Source organism: Anoplopoma fimbria, chromosome 8 (genome assembly GCF_027596085.1).
Source record: "Anoplopoma fimbria isolate UVic2021 breed Golden Eagle Sablefish chromosome 8, Afim_UVic_2022, whole genome shotgun sequence".
Taxonomy (NCBI): Eukaryota; Metazoa; Chordata; class Actinopteri; order Perciformes; family Anoplopomatidae; genus Anoplopoma; species Anoplopoma fimbria.
Window position 1 is genome coordinate 20,700,758 of NC_072456.1, and position 23,911 is coordinate 20,724,668.

Sequence of the window (23,911 nt, forward strand, 5' to 3'; positions counted from 1 at the left end):
CGATCCCAGACGGAAACAATCACATCTCCGGAAAGACTCAAGACCAGATCGGAGCAAGATCGATGATCTCTTTTCTTTTTTTCTTTTTTTTTTTACGCCTGGAAACCAGAAGTTGTCTGCTCGATGAGAAGCTCGCTCGGCCCTGCTTGACCAGCCTCGGACGACCGGGAGTCGCCAGATCCACAGGTCAAAAGAGTTATTTATCTTTTCAATAGATTCTAGCCATGTGTGCATTCAGTAGTTGGAGATAAAAAAAAGCAAAAAGCCTGGCGTGGTTGTAAAGGGGTGGGGGGGGGAGAGAGGGGGGAGAGGGGGGGAGAGAGAGAGAGAGAGAGAGAGAGAGAGAGAGAGAGAGAGAGAGAGAGTATAGCCGCACCGGACTAGAGGAGGAGGATAAGGAGGGGAGGCAATCTGGGAGAGAGAGAGGGGAAGAGAAGCGGCGTCTCCGAGGATGACTTTAGGGACGGATATGTCCGACAGCTCTGCATTGTCCGAGGATGTGGACATCGATGTGGTCGGGGGTGACATATCCGTAGGAAAGGACGGAAAGTACACTGACCACGAGTTCAGCCTGGACAATGACTCGGACGATAATTACTCCCAGAACGCGGCCGAGAGAGGTTCTTCTCCCGGGCTCAGCAGCTCCGACTGCCCGTCAGACCAGATGGGCTCCGGCGCAGAGGTCGGGACCGCCGTCGGGGAGAAATCCCGAAAGGGCGCCCTGGTGAAGCCCCCGTACTCCTACATCGCCCTGATCACCATGTCCATCCTGCAGAGCCCCAAGAAGCGGCTCACCCTCAGCGAGATCTGCGAGTTCATCAGCAACAGATTCCCGTACTACCGGGAGAAGTTCCCCGCATGGCAGAACTCAATCCGGCACAACCTTTCCCTGAACGACTGCTTCGTGAAAATCCCTCGGGAGCCCGGTAACCCAGGGAAGGGCAACTACTGGACCCTGGACCCGGACTCCGCGGACATGTTCGACAACGGGAGCTTCTTGCGCCGGAGGAAGCGCTTCAAGAGGCACCAGGCTAACGAGATCCTCCGGGAGGCTGGAGGCTTTCTGCCCGGGTTTGGATACAGCCCGTACGGATACAACTATGGACTTCAGCTGCAGAACTTCCACGCTGCCCACAACCCGTACCACCCACACCACACAGGCGGTTCATTCCCGTTCCCCAACGCCCCCTGCACCTTGCCCTCATCGGCCTCCATATTCCCCGCACCGCATCACCTTCCCTCCCTTCTGGGGGCCGATTTGAGAAAGCCCTTTTACCCCCAGCTCAGCCCGTCTCTGCCGCCTCTCAAGACGGACTCCAGCACTCCGAGTCGGCCCTCGTTCTCCATAGACAATATCATCGGCGCGGCCAACTCCACCGGCTCTTCCTACGGCGTGCAGCCGGGCAGCCAGGCTCAGATCCTGGCCATATTAACCCCAACGCTGGCCTCTGCTTCCAATCATTTGACTCTATCGCAGGACAGCATATTACAGGCCGGGCCACAGGGTCAGACTTTTTCCAGCAAAACCCCAAATATGAACACTTGTCCTTTCTAAAGAAAAAAAAAAAATTAAAAAAAAACAAATGGCAAGAATGAAAATCTTTTATTATAAAGCCAATTGTGGCTCCGTCCTGTACATTCTTGTTGAAAAAAACCCCAGAATGTACTGGCTCTCCCCATTTCCAATCAATGTAAGAGGAGAGACAGGTTTATTTATGGTGTGTAAATATGTGTATAAATATTGAGAGACAAAAAGCAAGAAGGGTCTTTTTAAAAACAGTGCTGACCTGCAATCTGGCGTGTGGCCTCCATTTGTCAGTGGGAGAGAAAAAAAAAAGATCCTGTTATTTTTTAACATAAGTTAAAAGGTGTCACCCATGGCTACGGGGATGATTTTTTTTTTTTTTTTTTTTTTAAATAGTTGAGATTTTATTATGATTTACATTGTTTTTATTTTGTGCGTCGTGGGAAAATGGCACTGTTGTTGTTGTTGTTGTTGTTGATGATGACATAGGCTGACAGAGACGGCAAACTCAGGTTTTTACTTAGAAAGCACATGGAGACAAAGGGGGGGCTTCTGACACAAGAATAAGCATTTCCCACTATCACTCCCTCCTCCAATGGATCTCCACTACATGGTGAATTTGTGACAGTGCCATTTCATGTTGTCAGTGAACACGTAGCTATGTGGTTTTGGTATAAAAGAGCGCATTACCTCTCTCAACTTTTTAATTGTTGTTCGTTCCTATCTATTTCACATTTTTACTCTGTGAAACATACAGTATGTCATGTGTTGCCAATAGAGAGAGAGACACCTAAATGTTCATAGGTCATTTTTTTTGGTTGTTGTAATGACAAGAATAATAAATGTTTGTGAATTTGAAAAAAAAAACCAACAACAAATTGTTAATTTATTTGTTATTCCAGGGAAGTCAATGACTAAGAATTAAAAAAAAAAAGAAGGGTCTATAAGATAGACTAAACAGCAGCACGTGAGTTAAATTGAATCAAATGCTTATTTGTAAAATTAAAAAAAGACCATACAAACGAAAGTCAACGTTTTCTTTGTTCTTATTCTAAACATTGTGTTATTTTTTTTATGGGTTTCCCTTCAGTAAAAAGGAGAATAACATATTTTTCTTGTTTTATTTTTGCACATTCTTAACGTTTAGGCTACTTATGTTCTAATCATGCAGCTCATAAACATAATGCATTTGTGTGTGTCTAACCGGTTAGAACAAGGAGATCAGGAAGGAAAAAAAAAACCCCAAAACACAAGATGAGTGTCTTAGTAATGCAGTTAATCAGGACTCTCTTTAGGTGTGAAAAACGCACCGAATTCAGTTGAACTATTCCAAACACGACTTGATGTATATAACAGTCATGAATATCACGCAACAGTGGGCAAGTATTCCTCTTGTGTGGCTCTCGCTCGCTTGTAAAGGAACCATTTTCCAGCAAGTTACAAAGGGCCCCCTGACTGAATGGGGGCGTTAGCGGGGCCTCGGCGGTCTGTAATTGAAAGTGAACAAGGATATATACCCACGGTCTTTCGGGCTTTCGTTGCTAATTTGTAGCAGCATTTTTCATCAGGCTCCCTAATCCACCATAATGCGGCTTTTTTTGGGGGCCGTTTGTTGATGTTGTCAGTGCGGACCCCTGGCCCATGGGGGAGGAGGGGGGGGGATGTGCGCAGCGAGCGGTCCCCCTGTGAGACCAGCACCACACACACACACACACACACACACACACACACACACACACACACACACACACACACACACACACACACACACACACACACACACACACATTTAGACCCTGAAAAGCAATCTTCTCTAAAGGCCCTCGGTCTGCTCCGCTTCTTTCATGTCATTTGGTGTGTTGTCTCGGGGATACATAGAAAGGAAGCAGTGGGACTCTCGTCCTGCTGCAGAAAAACACAGAGAACCTATTGGTCTTTTTTTTCAGAGTTGTTGGAGCACATGTTTCCAGACAGAAGAAGGGGGGAGTGTAAAAGCCTCCTTTATTTACCAGATCTGTGTGCAAATGGTTAAATTAGTTTGCGGGTGTTTTGACAGATGATTATTGAGGATGAAGGGTGGGAGGGCTGACTCCTCTGTTTGCTCCCCTCGGCACAGCTCATTGAAAGTCTTTGAAACGAAAACCAACACATGACTACTTTCTTTATCCGGACGCAGCCTTTATTCTCTCTCTCTCTCTCTCTCTCTCTCTCTCTCTCTCTGTTGGGTGCAAATTGGACATTTGATAAATATCGCGTGAGGATTTTGGGGGAAATAATACTTCTGATTAGAGCTTCTCCCCCGCCGTGCCCGTGATGTTAATTGATATCCCCCCGCATGTATAATTTGCAGAGTAAATGAGGTGGAAAAAAACATTAGCAGGCTATTGAAGTTTTTTTTTTTTTCTTTTTTCTTTCTGTGCATGCTCGCTCTGGCAGGGAGTCATTACGCACCGCATCAGTCCATTAAAAATCCACATGAAGCATTTGCAGAGGTGGTTAAAAAAGCGTTTAAATAACGGCAGGAACGAAAACTAAGCCAATAAAACTCACGGGACAGAAGGCATTACGCACACACACACACACACACACACACACACACACACACACACACACACACACACACACACACACACACACACACACACACACACACACACACACTGGATCTGCCATGAGGAGGTTCAGCCAAAAGAAGCTGAAAATGGACGATTTGAGACTGGACCGAGTTGTAGGGATTTTGGAGCGCCAACATTGTCCATCTCCACTGTTAGATTACAGGCTCCAGACCAGAATAGACCCGGAACTTGCTCTTCCTAAAAAAAAAACAAAAAAAAACCCCCACCACAAACACTAAACACATTAGACATCCGGGACGCATCTTTCCAACGCCCTTTTTTTATATTCTTTTTTACATGTTTCATGTTGGTCCTAATGGGATCTCATCACCGCTCATATATTAACACGGTCACATTTCAGAGGGATGCTGGTTGTCACTTCAGGACCACCCACAGTCCCCGGCGTGTCTCTATTTAGGCATCACGACATCCCGTCCATTTTCTCGTGACATCTACCTCAAACGAAACCAGAGGGGTGAGTGATATGTGACGTGACAGCCAAATGACTCGACAGTCACCAAAAACACATCCATACATTTTGAGGCGACTCCCATCCCTGTGTAAGCGCTCCCATGTGACCCTGTTTGGGCGTAAACAGCGTGTTTTCATGCTGCTGTCATTTATATATAGACACAGATGTTAACAGAAGTTAGATTGATCCACGGGTAAAAGTCCTACATTATATGAGATGAAGTGATTTAACACCGTATTATTGTTATTATCATTATTAACATCATCATCAAATTATCATCAGCGTTCCGTCCTTTAACAGCGCCTGACAGCAGGGGATTAAATGAAATCGTTTGGTGCTTAAATCTTCTCCTGCCTTGTCAATAACGTGGCGTCCCTGATCGATGTGTGTGTGTGTGTGTGTGTGTGTGTGTGTGTGTGTGTGTGTGTGTGTGTGTGTGTGTGTGTGTGTAATAGAGATGTCAGGCCTCAAGGTCACGCTCGTCAATTGAAACAGTTTAAAGACATTCTTAACTAAATGTATACAATATAATATAATCGTACAAAATATAATAAAACATACTACACTATAATATAATAGTATACACTATCATATAATATAATATAATATATAATATAATATAATATATAAAACACTATAATAAAATATAATTTAATATAATATAATATATTCCCTCCATTACTGAAGCTACAAAGTTTAGGCCTATAGACCTATACCCTAAATACACAGTGGCCTGTTAGAATGCTTCATTAACATAGTGCTAGCCATGAAGACACACACCTATTTAATATATTCTGGTGTTTTCGTCCCCCTGAATTGAACCTTTACCTTAATAAAGAATTCTGTCTTTTAACGGGTCTTATTTATTATGCAAAAACAGATGTTGCCAGACAGGACAATCCAGACGCACGGAGATGACAGGTGCTTAAAAAAAAAAAAGACACCTGTATAATTATTGTTTGTGGCTCTATATTTTCTGTTGATCACTTAATAGCAACACAAGCAGGTATTAGATTTTCCACAGTCGAATAGTTCCAATCTGTTCACTTGGAAACTTGCTGTATCTGGGCTATAGCCTATTCCAGGGAGTGTAGGCCTACTTATAATGAAAACAAACCAGTCTGATTTGACTTTTAAGACCTTCATCTCGCTCCATCACACACAAAGCCAGTGGTACCCGGATTTGGAGACCGGTTGGGTGGACAAAGCCCTCTGACGCTCTCCTCTAATAAACCAGCGACATTTAAGAGCCCATAAGCTCCATCTCTCACTCTCTCTATAACACAACTAGGACTTTATCTTAACCCCTATACCTCCCAGCATACTTTCTCTTTTTCCTTGTGTGTGTGTGTGTGTGTGTGTGTGTGTGTGTGTGTGTGTGTGTGTGTGTGTGTGTGTGTGTGTGTGTGTGTGTGTGTGTGTGTGTGTGTGTGTGCGGCAGACGAGCCTCCACGCCCCCGCAGAGGAATGTTGGCCCGGTCCGCGTCTCCCCGGCCTGGAGGAGAGGAGAGAGAGGAGAGAGCCGCGGCCCGGGCTGCACCACCGCGATAAATCACGCAGCCCCCCCCCCCCCGCTGCTCCACCGTCTCCCTCCGGCCTCCGTGTTTTTGCAACACACGGAGGAATCCTTCGCTTAATTAATTTAGAATGTGTAAATAAAGCGAGGACAGTGAACTCCCCATCATCTCTTGGAAACACAATATTAACTTTGGAAAGATCTTCGCCCAGCCGACTCTGACACACTAAACGAACACCTGCTGCAGGAGGCTACACACACACACACACACACACACACACACACACACACACACACACACACACACACACACACACACACACACACACACACGCAGGGGTATTAATGGCTGCAGATATATTAGCGTGCATATGGGCGCCAGAACATGATAGCAGGTGATACCCGTCATTCCTGCCTGTTTTAGCAGAGTGAAGACGTGTTTACTGTAAAGTCTGGACCCTTCTGCGTCCTATTTGTTGTTTTAAGTCTTTGATCAGATATTTATCTTTAGAGCAATACAAATGGAACAGATGATGAAACTCTTATGGAGTTGTAGGGAGGTGTTGGAATTAAAACATTGCTCCTGGTACCCCTTCTCACAGTGTTATGAGAATAAAAAGCAATCTGCCGGTTAATGGCCGTATAACCGCAGTGAAATCACCCGCATGCGCATCATCCTGTTCTGAATTTTCCACACAAAAGGTGCACGAGATGATTGAGACCAGTCGGAACAGCCACCTGATCTTGCAGCAAATTACGCGCAGGCGCAACAGTTATAAAAGGCACAGATAAAAACACACTGTGATCCATTAACCGATTCGATTTTGCACACATGCCAGGAGATAATTACAGTTAACGGACAGGACTGGAGTGCGCAGAGAGACCAATAAGATTCAGAAACATTAACGAAGCAGAACAACGTGACCTCTGAGAGGTTAACCACGCAAAGGCCTCCACGTAATAGGAAAATATGGTTTGTTGGTTTTGCATCTCAGCTGTCTGTCAGGTTCAACTCCTGCAGAAAACAGCATCACTTCCAGCTTTGGCTTCTCAAAATATGTATTGAAATCTCCTTTAAGAGTTTGAGTCCATTTTTGGATTTCAATATTTCAATCTCCATCCCTTGTATCAACCACAGGAGGAGAAATGTTGCTCAAATGAACAGTTAATCATCAGTTTTTGTGACCCCTCCAGCACTTGAACTACATTGCATTCTGGGAGCTCAGCGTGGTCTGTGTGTGTGTGTGTGTGTGTGTGTGTGTGTGTGTGTGTGTGTGTGTGTGTGTGTGTGTGTGTGTGTGTGTGTGTGGGGAGCTGCCCTCTGGCTCCCCTTAATTCCAACACTGGTGTAAAATCAATTCAATTCAAATTTCAATTCAATTCAATTCAGTTTTTCAATTCAGTTTATTTTGTATAGCCCAGAATCACAAATTACAAATGTGCCTCAGAGGGCTTTTACAGTCTGTACACATGGGACATCCTCTGTCCCATAACCCTCACATTCACAGGAAAAACTCCCCTAAAAAAAACTCCTTTAACAGGGAGAAAAAAGGAAGAAACCTATGGGAGAACGACAGAGGAGGGATCCTTCTCCCAGGATGGACAGAATGCAATAGATGTCATGTGTACAGAATGAACAGCATAACAGAGATACAACACTACATTCAATGTATATGACATGAATGATTCATATAATAAGACTACTTATAATAACAGCAGCAATTATTACAGTAGAATTATAGCCGACAGTCAACAAGGACTGTTGGAGCCATGTAATCCAAAAAAAACTCTACACATTGACTTACAGGCTACTATTACTAAGGCTAATTAAATGAAACGTTGTTTTCTGCCTCACTAAGGACCCTTTGGGTGACTCAACGTCCCCTGGTGGTCCTCGGACCTCATATAGGGCAACACGAGTCCGCTCCATCAGCCCCTCTGCTCGGACGCAGGAATGGAGACGCGCAGCACTTTTCCTCTCGGTGTCGCTTTGACAGAGAGGCGCAGCTGCATGCGGGTCGCTCCTGCGCACAATCATCGGTGTCATGCGGGCGTTTTTACGGCTTCTTCCATCTGACCTTTGATGCCAACGCGTTAGATCCACTGCGAGTAATGGCGGCGGTCCCGACCCATTTATTACACCCTGTGATTATTGATTTAGACGTGTTTCCACTCGTGGGTTTCTTGTAGTTTGCACCGTGCAGATACATTGTTTAATTTTTCTCCCCATAGATAATAATAATAATAATAATAATAATAATAATAATAATAATAATAATAATTTAAAAAAAAGTATTAAGATGCCTTTATGGATCAAATATCTATATATATTATATTATTATTATAATAATAATAATAATAATAATAATAATAATAATAATTTAAAAAAAGTATTAAGATGCCTTTATGGATCAAATATCTATATATCAAATGAGTCATTGAGTGTCATAGTTGACAGCAGGTAATTGCTTTTAGTTTTCTGTGTTCTTTTAAAATTAGAAAAATTTTTAAAATAAAAACAATTCTGTAAAATAAACAATGGCGTGAGATATAATTAAGACATTTGAGCCCAATTAGTCAAATTGATATATGCTCATTAAAACCGTGGATAAATTTGCCAAACAAAACAAACGATGGCGCACAAAAGTAACCAAGCTTTTTTTTTTTTTTTTTCATATCGCATATAACACAATGTCCATTTCAATTTGTCTGCTTTTCTTAACCATCCTATGCTACTGGTGTGTGCCTAATGGTTTTTTGTAATGATTACACTTCAAGCGGGGTGTGATATAAGAAACGCCGAGGACACTGCAGCCTTAAGGCGAAAATGAAACTTTGTTTATCTAAACTTTTTTTTTTTTTCCCAGCGTGAAAGTGTGTGTTTTCCAAAAATGTATAGGTGGAAAGCCTCGCGATAAAATTGAAGTTTACCATCTAGAGTGAAATGCGATCACGTCGAGGTCGCGGGGCCAAACTTTTTAAGACTAATGTTTATTTAGAGAAGTGAGCGCTGTCTATGGGACTCCCCGTTCTCCCAGAATGCTTCACTAATGTCTTTACCAGGCTCCGGGAGGACCACCAGCAAGACTGCACAGCACTCTGCAGCCTGTCGTGGCCTTTTGAGACAGGGCTGAATTCAGGGCATAGACACTGTGTCCCACTAAGACCTCCAAGTGTCCAACCAACCCTCATTCTGTCGTGCTGCCTTTTAAATAAAACATCTAATGCAAAAATGAGACATTCTGTTTTGCTTTTGGTTAAAAAAATTAAAAATGAATTGTTAAAGCCTAATATTTTTATCCCCTTGCAATGACTTTTTGATTATATTTATAGCTTCCACAGCTTTATCTGCTTTATGTGAGCTCGAGTAAATTATCAACATATAATCATCTTTAGAAACAATATTTTCCTATCTATTGAGTCTTAGGCTGTTATTTATAGTCATTAAAAACAAAATGATATTGAATTAAGATATTTACAATTTATTCAGAAAGTTCCTTATTGCCAAATAAGAAAAACCGCTTAAGGAAAAAGTGGCATTACCTCACTAGATGTTTTGTTTTTTCTAAAAGAGAGAAAAAAAAGTGTCAAAAATGGACATATTTGCAGGGGTGTCCCCAGTGCCTGCAGAGCAGCAGCGTGTTTTCTTACAGTTTGTAAAATTGAATTAGATACGGTGGGGAATCTGACCTCTCGCCAGACCTGCATATTTTACACCCCTCAGGTTTTAGTGTTCCTTGGGTATTTTTGTTTTCTCAGCTGCAACTGCCATTAGACATTGTGTCCGTGCCGTCCATTTCTATCTTTACCATCTCTCCTCTCTAACCCCTCAGCAGCCCCCCAACCCCACCCCCACCAGCTCACTTTCTCCTCCTCTGGGCCGCTCACACCTCGCCACCAACGTTGATCTGAGTTGCAGGCTGGACAAGACTGCAACGCACTGCACACACACACACACACACACACACACACACGTATATATCCAAAGGAGAGCACACGTACACAAAGGAAAGTACGTAGGCCCGGAACCTTCTGTCAAGTGAAAGTGCCAACCACACTGCAACTTAGTTTCTTTATGAACATCTTTTTAAAGATTTGAGTGGAGGAGTATAAATTTGGTGCCTGTAGAAAAAAATGGAATGAGTGCATGTGATCCTAACTCAGTATGCTTTAAAATAAAGTCCCTTCAAAGGATAAAAAAAATGTTGCATGAGTTGTTTAAATTAATTCAATATCATTCTGTAATTGTCACTGCTGTTTTTTACACAAGGTACTGCATGAAATAAAGATTTTTATAATGATTATTCTTTTTTTTATATCTTATAATCATTTTCAAACTTGGTTAGTGCTTGAATACAAAAAGCGTCAGCCTTCAAAGATGGCCGCCCTTTTTTCTATGCGAGTTATTGAACCAAAAGTGCCTGTACAATTGCACACAATATAGGCCCATATGATTCTTCAGCACATAAGAGCCCTGAGGAGCCACAACAGCGGTTAGAGAGTCAGCAGCATCGCAGCCTGCGAGCTGCCACTTCACTGGAGGAGCAGAGTGTACAGGAAGAGCCGAGGGACGGACGGAAAAAACAGGCCGAGATGGATAAAGAGAGAGCAAGAAAACCTTATGCTGTCCTTGTGTGATGTCTGTGCATGGGAGACCTATTTCTCAGGACATTTATTCTCTCCGTCTGCAAGGGAAGACAATGTACAGCGTCCTTCATGGTCTCAGGGAGGTCCCAAGCCGACGGTTCGGAGCATGTACACGCATCATATTGGGCGCACATGATAAAGTCAGTGTGTGTCAGGAGGTTTAAATTCATAAACTTTCCTCATATCAGTTCAAGTTCAACTCGCTCAGCTTTTATGTGGTTAAGTGTAACCATGCGGACGTGCAGGTAGACAAAACATCATAAAAGTCTTATGAATGGCAGCCTGTGCATATTCCCACTACAAAGAGCTGCACACACATGTGTTGACTCAGTCTCACATGCAGCAATTCCTGATATCAAACTGGGTCTCTGAGGCACGGGTTGCTTTTTATATGCATTTATTTTCTCTCCTCGTGCTATTATTCCAAATCTGTTCATACATAATAATGCATGACAGCTGCAGCGTTCATTGTAAGGCTATGTGTGTTCTTAGGCTGAAATCCAATTAGCACTGATGTATCATAAACGGAGAGTGAATTTTTACATCTGTGAGTACATCTGTGTGTGTGTGTGTGTGTGTGTGTGTGTGTGTGTGTGTGTGTGTGTGTGTGTGTGTGTGTGTGTGTGTGTGTGTGTGTGTTTGTGTGTCTGTATGTGAGTGCACAGAACGCCCAGGTTCAAAGGCTGGGTGAATGAAAAGGCCAAAAGATGATGAGGCCACTCTGAGGCTCCTTATGGAAGAGAAACGTCACACATAAAGAAAAGGGAAAGCAGAGCAGAGGAACAACCGTCTGCACAGCGAGAGGCTGACGCAGGGCTGAAGTAGCCTGAGATTGCACTCTGAGTAGAGGTAAAGGGGCATCTGATCACATGTATGTGGATGTGTGTGTGTGTGTATTTGGATGGAGGGGGGTTAATGTTGTTCACGACTAGTAGACTCATTTCAAAGGGCTAGAGGCGCGGCTGGGTGATGGATTGGAAGCTGAAGGGGTGAGCAGATGGGTAAGTAGAGAAAGTGAGGTTAAGTGGCAGTTAGATATTGCAGATCTGAGCAGATCAAGAGTGGGGGAGAGTGTGTTAGTGTGTGTGTGTGTGTGTGTGTGTGTGTGTGTGTGTGTGTGTGTGTGTGTGTGTGTGTGTGTGTGTGTGTGTGTGTGTGTGTGTGTGTGTGTTTGTGTGAGAAAGAGATGGAGAGAGAGAGAAAAGCAAAGTTATACAGATGTGCTATATTTCAGGGAGTGCCACCAAGACATCATCGTACTGTGAATATTGTATTTGTCGCAGATTTCGAACATTTTTATCCTGTTTGATATTCGCTTTTAATGGTGTTTCTGCTCGTCACTCTCTCTAATGGTGTGTTCACACACTGAGTTTCCTGTTCACTGGTCGTCTGAAGCTGGAAAAAAGCCAATCTGCTCTCTTGTTTACGCATTGGTGTGTCTTTGATAATTTTGCCTTGCAGCAAGAAAATGGAAAAGATGTGCTATAAATCATTTAAAACTACCAATACCAATCATGTTTGACCGCTGAAGTCAATATGCTGAGTTTTGTTCTGTTGAGTTTCCATAAATTCAACCTAATCTGCCAACTCAGTAATCCACTAAATTATAAGGACCAGAAATGATTACATGTTCTAGTGGACACAAAGAGCAGGAACACTACATTTCGCCAACAAAAACTCTTTTGTACAAACACCACTCCTTTGCAATGCCACTGCACTGTTTTCAAAAGAATTTTTTTTTACTTCAGTAGATTAAAAAAAACTCAGATTAAAAGGTTAAAGCAAAGTTTAGAAAGACAACTTTATGGTTGGTTTATGGTTTGGCAAAAAAAATAAAAAAAATAAAAGGTTAACCAACAGTAGAAAACCTCTCGGTATGAACTGTGAAACAAAGCTACTGGAGATATTGACGTAATTCAACATCATAAGAGAAGAAGGCCATAATAAGCACTTGCCATCCATAGCTAATATAGTTTGTTGAAACAATAAAATAAAGGGCAACATCCAAAAAGGAACCTGCAGTTTCATAGGACCAATAAATGACACAATGATACAATGATGTGAGGCAGTAGCCTACTGAGACACAGTGGTAGTTTGAGCTAAATGCCAAAGTTAGCATTAAAACACGCTCACAAAAATCATGCTTACATGCAGATGTATATTAGGTAATTTTGCCATAATATGTAGTTAAGCATGTTAACATTTGCTGTTTATCAATAAATACAAAGTACGGCTGAGGCTGATGTGTATGTCATCATTTTTGCAAGTTTTTGGTATTAAAACAAAGTGACAGACAAATTAAACTTCTGCCACAATAATGGTGCTATAGCAAAAGTAAGAGGAACAAAATTACTACAATTGATCCTGAGGGTGACATAAATGTCTTCACCAAACTTCATGGTGACCTTAAATTGAAAACTCCAAGTATCATCCTCATGGTGGCGATAGAGAAAAAGACAGGGGATTTCCAAAGTCAGTAAGCTTCATCCTCTGGGGACCATGAATATCGGTGCAGAATTTCAAGGCAATCCACCCATTCATTACCGGTTGAGATATTTCAGTCTGGACCAAAGTGGTAGACCGATGGAGAGACCGACAACGCCATCACTAGAACCATGCGGTAGTGTTTGTACAGTATGATCAGGAGGATGTGATCCAGACCCCCAGGCAGGTAAGCAGGCGGCGGCCTGGTCTTCAGAGAAAGAGGGTTGGGCTACAGAGCCAGGCGCCAACAAGGTTTTGGGTTGGGAGGGAAGTAAGTTGTTCATGTTCACGTCTGTTTGTCCTCTCCCACATTGTGGGCTGGCTGGCTGGGACAGGCCGTCCGGGTGGCAGGCCTATCACGGGCCTGTCAGTGCTGCTGTCACACACCATTGTAGCAGTGGGGGATTGATGAGGAGCAGCAACAGAATGACTAATGGCTGCTGGGAAACAGGAACAGGAAGAGGAGGAGAGGAGAAGCGGAAGACGAGGTGGAACAGAACTAAAGTTGCAGGTAAAAAAAAATGGGTACGAGAGGTTTAGTGAGGCTTTGCAGAGAATTAAATGCAAATAAAGATGTGTTATATTGTTGATGCTCAGAGAAATATCAGAAAATCATGTCTGCAGACTGGATTTTTCAACCAGCTTTTCCAAGCTTTCAAGTATTAGTATTAGTGTCAGCTGAATATTGATAAAATAATGATAAAATACAATTTCTTTGCTCCTTGATGGAGGCTCTCTCAAACTCCCTCGTCTTTTTCTTCATGTTACCAGGAAGTTTCAGGCAAAGTGTCCTTCAGAGTAATTCTCATATGCATTTAACATGTGCAGCAGAGGAGTTGTTTCTTCCCATCGGTCTGACTAATAAAAGTACTGGTGAGGATTATAACCAAACATTGGCCAAATGGTTTTTAAAATGTAAATAATTCATACATTGTAAATGCACAAGATCTGAAGTTGGAAGCATTTTGATTGCCTCTGAAAGGCTCTCAACATGGCGTCAGCGAGCTGGCGGCTCACAGCTGCGCTTTACAGTGCAAGCGGTGCAATGTATGGCAAAAAGTGCAGAGAGAGCCAACAGTTTTTACCTGAGGAGGAACCAGAGGATGGGTGCTACAGTTCTGCTACGAAGCTTTCGGTTGGGACGGCGTTATCATCTTTAAACGCCAGGGCAAAGCGGCGGCCCTGAGCTAGCCAGTGGGGCACGCTCACGTGCACTAAAAGCTGGCGCAGCCGGCCCTGCTATGTAAACATAGCACAGAAAAGCTCGGATAACAACACACACACAGAGGCAGAGTGACTTCATTCTCTGCTCATGTAGACATTACTCCACTATTATAGTGGTTTACTGCTGTATCAATGTTCAGAATGTTAAATACAGCACCTTTTAAAGACATTTAGACCACAACTCTGATGATGTCAAGTGAATAGTTATGTCGGAGAAAGGGAACACTAATGTGACTTTCAATCTCTGGCATGTTACAGAGACTTTGTCCAGCTCTGGGCCCCCAAAAATCACCTACTCCGGACTCCACCTGCTACTCCAAGAAGGTTAAAACAAACAGTAGTTGCAAATCAAATCTGGTGTTAACCTCTCCTTCCGCTGAATCTGCTCTCCCTCTCTTACTCCTCTCCAATTATCCTAATCCTTCCACCCACTCTCTGATGTTACCTCTCTGTTTTCCCTCTCTGATAGCTGCCAAGGGATGTAATGGCTGATGTACGAAGGGTAATGGTCCTCTTCTTTCTCCTTGCACCCCTGCTCTCCTCTCCTGCTGGTTTGCTCGGTGGCTCTTCCTCCCCTAATTCAATTCTACATGCTTTTCTTGGCTTGACCGGCTCCCGTCTCCATTCAACAATTTTTCCCTCTGCCTCCTCTGTGTCTTCTCTGACCTCCTTGACTTTCTCCATTAAATCCTTCTTCACTCTTTTATTTTTTTTTTTTTTCCAAACCTCATTTTTAGTCTTTTCTCCCACTCTCCATCAACTCCCAGCATTCTCTGTCTGTTTTCTCTCTCCTCTTTCTGTCTCTCTTGCTCCCAGTTGCTATGTTTTTAGTGCTGCCTCTGATTTGCAACCTCTGGATGTACCCCGTCTCGCTCTCCCTCTCCGGGCCGTCTGCCTCCCTCAGAGGGAGCAGCTCACTGGGGCTGAGAGGGGTCACGCCTGGGTGAGGGATATCACTTCTCCCCCTATCTCCTTCTACCTTTCCTTTCTTTATTCACCCTTTAAGTCCCCCTCTCCTCTCTATATGTCTCTCTCTCCCTTCTAATCTTCTTGTTCTCCTCTCTAGACATCCATCCTCCTTCTCTTTTCGGTCCTCTTCCAGTGACATAATTGATTTGCTGGATTCCTCCAGAAGCACATCAGGCCAAAATCACATTTAAAAATGTCATTTCACAATGAGGTATGTATTTGATAATAAAATGATATTTATGCTTTGAACATCTCCCATATACTGCATATTGTACACTATGTGACATATTTATATGCATGTCTATGTTTCTTCTACATGATTTAGGCGAGTAGTGTGTGTGTAGGAGTGTGTGAGAGCGCTGATAAATGATCGTACATGTGTCATGAGATGCTGCTGAAGAGCTTTGTGTACACAGATGCAAAGAGAGAGCGAGTGTGATGAGGAGGTCGGTGACAAAAGGGAGAAGATGGAGATAAACGGAGGAAAAAAATAATCGGCTGGTGTGTGTTCTTGTGGGGGGCAACTGAGAGGATCGTCTTCCCCCCTCGGCCCCTCCCTGGCCCCAGCCAGAAGCCTCCAGGGGTCCCTGGGTTCCTGAGGAAAAACATCTCGGCCCCCATCACCCCTGAACCCAGCGCTGGGCTGTTTACCTTGGCCTGGCTGCCTGACAGCTTTACTGATGTTACATACAGGCACACAGGGACCCTGATTCAGAGAGGGAGAGGGAGCAGGAGCACAGGGAGAGAGGAGGAATGGAGGAGTTAGGAGGATGGAGGACGAGTGACGAGGATGGAGGATGGAGGGGAGGACGAATGGCGCAAGTTGAGGTGAAAAGGAGAGCGTCTACGGGGGTAGCGGAGGTGTGAGGGAGCCAGAGTGTTAGCTTACTCTGATCTTAATCACCACCATCAGATCCATTTGGGGAGATCTCCAGAGGAGCGAGCCGTCCACAGGGCAGCAGAGTGCACGCTGAGCACACACCGGGAAGAAATATCGCCGGCAAGAAGTCTGCACTGGAAATACAGGCATTCATTTTCATCAGCTCGCTAAGTATCGCTGTGCATATAAAGCAATATTTTGTTTTTAGTGGACCACTGCTCAGTGTAGTGTGTGAGATTTTATAAGCAAATGTGGAATGGAGACTCAATATTTTGACAGGAGCTAGCATTACTCATTACAGTGCGGTGTGGAAATGTATAGGCACTTTCCATACTGTTCATGGGGAGAAAATGAGGCAGAGAGGGGGCTACTGGCTCTCACTATACAAATGTTGACACAAGTATACAATATCTATTTTAAATAAATGAACATTATCAATTTGGAAACTGCCCTATTCATTCAGCTATAACAAATATTAGTTAGGGGAGGCAGATGAGAGTGAGTTTTTCAGTCGAAACGTCCCATGTGGACAATTTCTGGTTAGTGGAAGAACAAAAAACAAGGGAAACACACTGCTTTTGATAATGGTTTGAATACGCATTCATCCCTCATCGTTTCAGGACAAAACTTCCACTCACTCCCGGCAGTTTGTCTATTTGTAGGCGTTTGTTTGTCCATTTCTGAGCCCCGTTGTCGGGCCGGGCCGCGGGGGTTTTCTGTGATGGGGTGGGAGGTCTGTGTTTTGCAGCTCAGAGCTCTAAGTCTTGTTTGTCTGTCCTGAGCAGCTGGACAAGCTGTAATAATACAAACGTGCCTTTGAACAGGCTGCTGTGTTGTGCCGCTCTGGTTTAGGTTACATCCCACACACACACACACACACACACACACACACACACACACACACACACACTTCTTCACCCAGAAACTCACACACACACACACACACATACACACATATGACGGGCAGACTGGCAACCGCATACACATGCACACAAATGCATAACGAAAACACATGTCTACCACACACTCACGGACACAGGTGGACATGCAGATGTGCGTGCAAGCATTAATATCCGCAGATGCACGCAACAATACACCCTTGATTGTTGATCACAACTAAATAAGCCTTCATTGATCTCTGCCAGACTGTGATTGATCATCGTAAACCCGGCTCTGCGTGACAGCCTGTTTGTCTGTCTCCTCTGTTTGTTTGTTTGTTTGTTTGTTTGTTTATGTGGACAGACGGGTGGCTTGCTTGTTGTTTGTTTATGGCTGATCATTTGTCACAATAAAGCATTAGGGAGGGACACACACACACACACACACACACACACACACACACACACACACACACACACACACACACACACACACACACACACACACACACACACACACACACACACACACACACACACACACACACCTTTGAGCCGACTGAATTGTTTCCACTCGGATTTAGGCTTACACAAACACTCAAGGCTCACTGCGCTGTCACCCTTCACACGATGGAAGCTGCAGCTCCGGCCGAGAAAAAAAATGGGACACAGTTGAATGCCACCCCACTCCACTCCACTCTACTCTACTGACGGATGACTTCCTCTGTCGTTATGTAACGGAGTTCAGGGCTTCACCTGCCCTGGCCGGGCCGGGCCGCTGGCCTCTGTGCTCACACCAGGATATGAGAGGACGGGGAATTGGTCTGTAGGTTGCTGGGTCACCACTCTGGGGAGCTACATCAATACCAGTTGGGGGGGGAAAAGGGGGAGGAGGGGTTTGGGGGTGTCCACATGTATAATACACCAATAAAGATTTCATTTGATTTGTATGACCTCTGCAGTAAAAAGCATATTGTCATGTTCCATTTGTACACTTACTGGTCAACGTGAAAATACTTTCGCCGAGTATATTTTTTTATGGCAAACATGCGACACCGGTGAAACCACGTACATTTTAGAAGTGCTGGATAAATCCCAAAGGATATACAGTCATATCAGTAAAAGCAAAATTGTTAGGAATAAAAATGCATTTGCAGGCTCTCAGATCTGGGACTTTAAATGAGTGATTTTTTAAAATACAGATGCATTGGATAAGCCAACCAGTCAAACCCGTACAGTGTGTTGAAACCCCTGCTAGCAGAAAATGTTTGCACAGTGGTCTGCTATATTCGCCAGAGTGATTAAGACAGTGCACTGCTAAAGACATATGAGAATATTTATACTGAAATACCAACACAAATCATTTTTATTACTGTATTATTATATTCTTTAGTAGTATTCCATCATGTTGGTTAAATGCAGCCGTAACACACTACACCATAATTTAAATGACTATTCTAACTTTTAATGTCACATCACAGCAAAAAGGGCTTGTTTTTTTTGAGCACATTAACAGTAGCTCTTTTCTATCCAAGTGTCCCAGTAAGCAACGACAGTGGGACAGTCAGCCAACATGCACAATAGCAGGACCCTGAAACTGAAGCAGCTGAATGGATGTCAGCCATCACTAATGTGATTATTTACACCTCCGGTTCTGTTACTGTGACATGTCAAAGTGTCCACAGTGAAAGAGGCCTATTTGCAACTATCAGTGTTTCTCTATACCCAACATTACTTGCAGTTACCTATTATTACAGTTGTTGTCCCCTCCTGCAGGTGTGATTTGAAATAGCGGGTGTAAATCTCTACTAAATATGAATTATAACTGTTATAAAACGCTACAGAGTTTAATCAGGAATTATAGTTAAAAAACACCTATGAGGGTTCACCATTGATGTGAAGGACTTCAACAGGGTCGAGTCTGGTAAATATGTGACTTATATTACAAACTAGATGATAATATTAGTAATAATGGAATAAAAGCTCCATTTGGAACTTTATACAGAAGTGATTTGATTTGAGAGTGTATTTACTCTACCTGAAAGAGGACGTGACAGTTCCAATGGAGAGAGAGTCCAGGAGGCCGTGATCTGCCAGGATTATCCAGCCATGGGTTATACAGAGTTGAACATCTGGTCACAAAGACAGCAGCGATTGCGTTACTCATCCCCGACAGCAAGAGAGGAGCATGTGAGAGAGACTGAGATGAGGAGACAGATGAAGGTTGTTGTTTTTTTTGTGCAAATTATTCATCATTCATGTGTTTAATAGGTTGTCCAACTATCTGTAGCCTAAGGCTGCTATTGTCAATCCCACTGACAATCAATTTTGGAACATCTTGCACGCCAAAGGGCCAGACATTTCTCTGAAGAATTGTTCTGCCAAAATCTAAAACGGCTGATGTGAATAATTCACTTACATGTGACCATCGGTGAATGAGAGTTTCCATGGGATGGAAGTTTAACTCATAAAATTGGTTACTCCAACTTTCCTATAATATGTGCATTCAACTGAATATTTACTTTATCCCAGCCATCTCCATCTTAACAAATGCTTTTCTGTGGGGGTTTTCCTTTTCTATGGAATAAATGTAAAAAACAAATCCTTGGCTACCACAGGTGGAAATGGTTTCCAATTTACATAAATAAAGTATTGTTAAAATTAAATAAAAATTAAACCAGTACTGCTATTCCAGCACAAACAAATGCAGCATATAAAAAAATAAATAAATCAGCATCGTTTTTTCTTCCTAACTCAGGGATAAGAAGCTCCCTATCACAAAAAATTACAACAACATATCGATGCATTGAGCTAAATCATTTTCAAACAACATAGGATTACAATTTGTTTCTTTCTCACCGTCGGCAACAGGGAATTCCCATCACAGTATAACATTTCGTTGCACTTCCGGTATTTCCCAACAAAATAGGCACATGCGTGACGTTTCCCTTCAGAGCCCTCTCGGTCGGAAAGCTCTTTAAGTTTAGGCAGCACATCTACTTGGTTAAGTTTAGTTAAAGATCGTGGTTTGGGTTGTATCAGAGCTCAGACGGCTCATTTATTCCGAATGCGCAAAACAGCACGTTACGTTACACTTCCGGTATTTTCCCCGCGCCCTTTGGCCTTTCAGCAAGCGCACCGCCCCGACAGAAAGTGAAACTACTCCCCCTACTGTTCAGAGTCAACACCTACTGCGGGAATTTTTATTCTATTTTATTCTTCAGCATTTTGAGGCTTCTTAACCATTTTTACTTTAAATGTTACCCCCCAGTCTTGTATTTATACAAACCAATAAGCCATCGGTGGGTAACGTGGCCAACAATTGTCAATAAAAATTACCGAATACATTTCCACCAGAAACACACATAATAACATTATTTTTTTCACCCCATATACTGAATACTGTTGTAATTCCTTCATGACAAATCCAGCTATGGAGAGCTGATGAGATGATGAAAAACAGAATGACAGCAGGACGACATTGTAAAAACTAAAGTGTGCCTCTGTCCTCCTCCTCCCAGCCCCTTTGCTGCCCTCGGCTCCTGAACTCAAGGCCTTGGGGTGAGTTTTTTAACAGTTTCTCAGTGACCTCAACATCTGACCACCCTGTCCTGTACCTGCAATAAAACACAGATGGAGGCACCACAAATGTAAGCTAGACACATCAGCACAGACCAACAAGCGGGCATCACAGTGTTCGCTTCAGCAGAGAGAAACCCTTACCAAAAACAAACGTATGTTATCACAGCGCTTGTTTGTTCGCCTCTGTTTGAGTTTCCTCATTTTTATTTTGAATTTATGTTGAGGGGAGATTTGTGTGTTGCTCCAGCATGGTGTGTGTATGTGGGAGCATACTAGCAAGTTCATGCACCATTTACCGGCCTCATGTTTACTTGTGAACTTTGGTGGGAGTGCACATGACAGGGTTCATCTGTCTTGCTCTCCCCACATTTTGTTTTTATATGGCATGCTGTGATTTTTTTGTGTTGTGTTTGGTTTGTGACTCCTCAGCCACAGTCTTCATTAGATAATGAAAGGGCAGAGTATTTGTGGTGGGAAGGTGAAGGTCAAAACAGTGTTTTGAATACACACACATGACTGATTGGAGAGACGTGTTCAGCTATGCAGACTCAGATGAGTCAGCAAAAACAACGGCTGTATGTTTTCTGCACTAGAAAATAGCTACATGTCAGTTTCCGCCTTTTTTTTGGTAATGTTATCTGTCAGATTTGAATTAATCTTGGTGATCTGTGATTATGCTTCCATTAAATGGTTTAGTAAAGTAAAGTGTGATTTAATGTTTCCAACAACTGCCTCTATGTGAACAGATACAAGGAGACATAAAAATAATGTATATAATTAATTAACCACTAATAACTCAGATACTTGGCATTACATTTTGTTATTTTGGTTACATAAACTTCATAAAGAACCATGTTTAGATACAAGGGATAAAAGTAATTTACTTCCAAATAAAGCAAAGTATGATGCGAGGAAACTACAAGTAATTTAGTATAGAATAAAGTAAGGTGTAAATAGTTAAGAAGGGGACTGAACTGGGGAATATTGTATGCTGTACAGGTTGTTAGGACCCTGGTGGCAAATTTGAGACTTCTGATATTATGCTATATGAATAAAATTGACTTGACCAAAAATTCAGTAAATAACAATTCAGCTCAAAATAATAAGAAATTGCGAATGTTTAGAGTTAACTAGAATAAAAACACAGATTGCTCCTTTAGTTTGAACTCTTTTCCTAATCTTTAGCCACCTGGTGGCCTCATTTGCACTTGCATAATGTGCAAACATATCTTGTTTCTCACACACACACACACACACACATGCTGTTTGTTGGCGTCTTCCAGTCCAACTGGCCTCCCTTGCTGTTTGTTTAGTGTTTGCCAAATTTTGATTGCCATGTCTGTCGGCTGTATGTTTCACAGAAAAAGAAAGTGGATCCAACTTGGAGAATTTTGTGAAAAATGGACAGAAAGAGAGAGGAAGAAAAGGAAAGCTTGAACTAGTGAGAAAAGGAGATGTTTCCAAACATTGCCTGAACTCATAGCTTGTAGCAGAGTGACGGACGAGACAAGGGAGGGGAAAAACAGATCAAGACGCAAAGTGGAAATGAAATGGGCAAACAACAACAAAAGGGTAAAAAGAAGAGGGTGAGATGGTTGTAAGGAGCGAGAGGGCAAGTGGAGGCCATGCGAACCACAAAAAATGGGTTGAATTGAAAAATTTGATAAAGCCCTGCTGGCTTGCGAGGGTCGGATTGAGCATGCAGGCAGGAGGGAGGGAGGGGTTGGAATAGGGCTTTGGAGGGGCTATCGGGAGCAGTACATCTGCAAAAGCCATTAAGGAGTGTCTATGTATTCAGCGTGACGCTGTGTTTTCTCTGCCAGGCCTGATTTGGGCCTGCGCAGCAAAACTTGGATCGGGTTTCATCGGCGTGCAGTGGGGGGCCGTCTCCAGTTGACGCGTGATGATTTAGTCAGGTGTGAGCGTTCACTTTCCAATTTGCAGGGAAATAAATTAGAAGTGATTTTTTACGAGGCCTCTGTCCCAGGCTGTCTCAAGGCTCTCTCTGCCCCCCGCTGTGCACTGTCAGCCCAACTGATGTGTTTATAAGGAGTGCTGCAGTGGGAGCTGCCCCCACATAAACACACCCACACATGTACAATACATAGTATACACAAAAATACACGTGTGCATCTAGACATGAGTAATGCAAACAATGGCATACCTGATAAACACATATGCATGAACATGCGTGAGAAACACATTGTTGCACGGTCTTTGTACAGAAATGCAATTTTGCAAACTAGGGATATTGATAATTAACCATTTGACTTTTGACAGTCAATAATCATTTTGACTGATTAATGCTATCAGTTAAACAGTTAAAAGAAACATCAACGTAAAGGAAAAGCTGAGCAAAACTCGGAGCAGTTTATCACTGAAAGGAGGATAGCTGGTCCACCTTTAAGGGTCAGTCCACCTTAAGTGAGCCTGGGCCGTTGTTGTCACTAGCTTTGGGGCTAGTGCCCTTTGCTTAAATCAGCAGGTAGCAAGCATGACACAGAAGTTGTGGCATTAATTCACTGTAACGTCACACACACTGCACTGCTTCGTCGTAGCTATAAGGTTACTGTTAACTTCATAATACAAATCACACAATACACTGGGTCAGAGACGTCCTGACAGAGTATACCAGGAAGACGCAGCTGACAACCTGGCAGCTAAACCAATTGATGCGGTGGAGACTTACTGGGAAAGTGGCTGCATCCACGACAATGCACGAAACATTGTGGAATGCTAACTCTCACTTACTGGTGATGATGGGTTTAATCTGTTTATCATTGGGCCAGGTTTTTAAAAAAAAAGAATGTAGCACTTTAACCACAGCACCCCTTGCATGCAAAGCACTTATCTTGTCGGTTAATGTGGGTCGGCTATCGAAAAGTTAACAACCATATTACAAACTGCTCATTGTGTCAAACTTAAAATGCTTTCCATATTTTTGTTGCGCTTGTGAAGTTGTAAGTAAGTAGTTAAGACAGTGAGACATGTATTTACTGTTTCGTTTTTTGTGAACTTTTACCCTGCAACATGTTCACCAAGCAGGGAATACAAATATTAAAATGGACAAGAAAAAACCCCAAAACAATGTATAATCCTCCAGGTGCAGTAGGAGCTCT

At 43.0% G+C, this 23,911-nt stretch overlaps 1 protein-coding gene across 1 annotated transcript; it reads left to right on the forward strand.

Moving 5' to 3' along the window:
• The first annotated feature begins 381 nt into the window (after positions 1–381).
• foxd2 (forkhead box D2) lies at positions 382–1,904 on the forward strand. Its single transcript, XM_054603198.1, has one exon. The coding sequence runs from the start codon at positions 452–454 to the stop codon at positions 1,553–1,555; it is 1,104 nt and encodes a 367-aa protein (XP_054459173.1). The 5' UTR covers positions 382–451; the 3' UTR covers positions 1,556–1,904.
• The last annotated feature ends 22,007 nt before the right edge of the window (positions 1,905–23,911 follow it).

Coding starts and splice junctions, on each gene's coding strand:
- foxd2 (XM_054603198.1), top strand. CDS start 452: ATGACTTTAGGGACGGATATGTCCGACAGCTCTGCATTGTCCGAGGAT.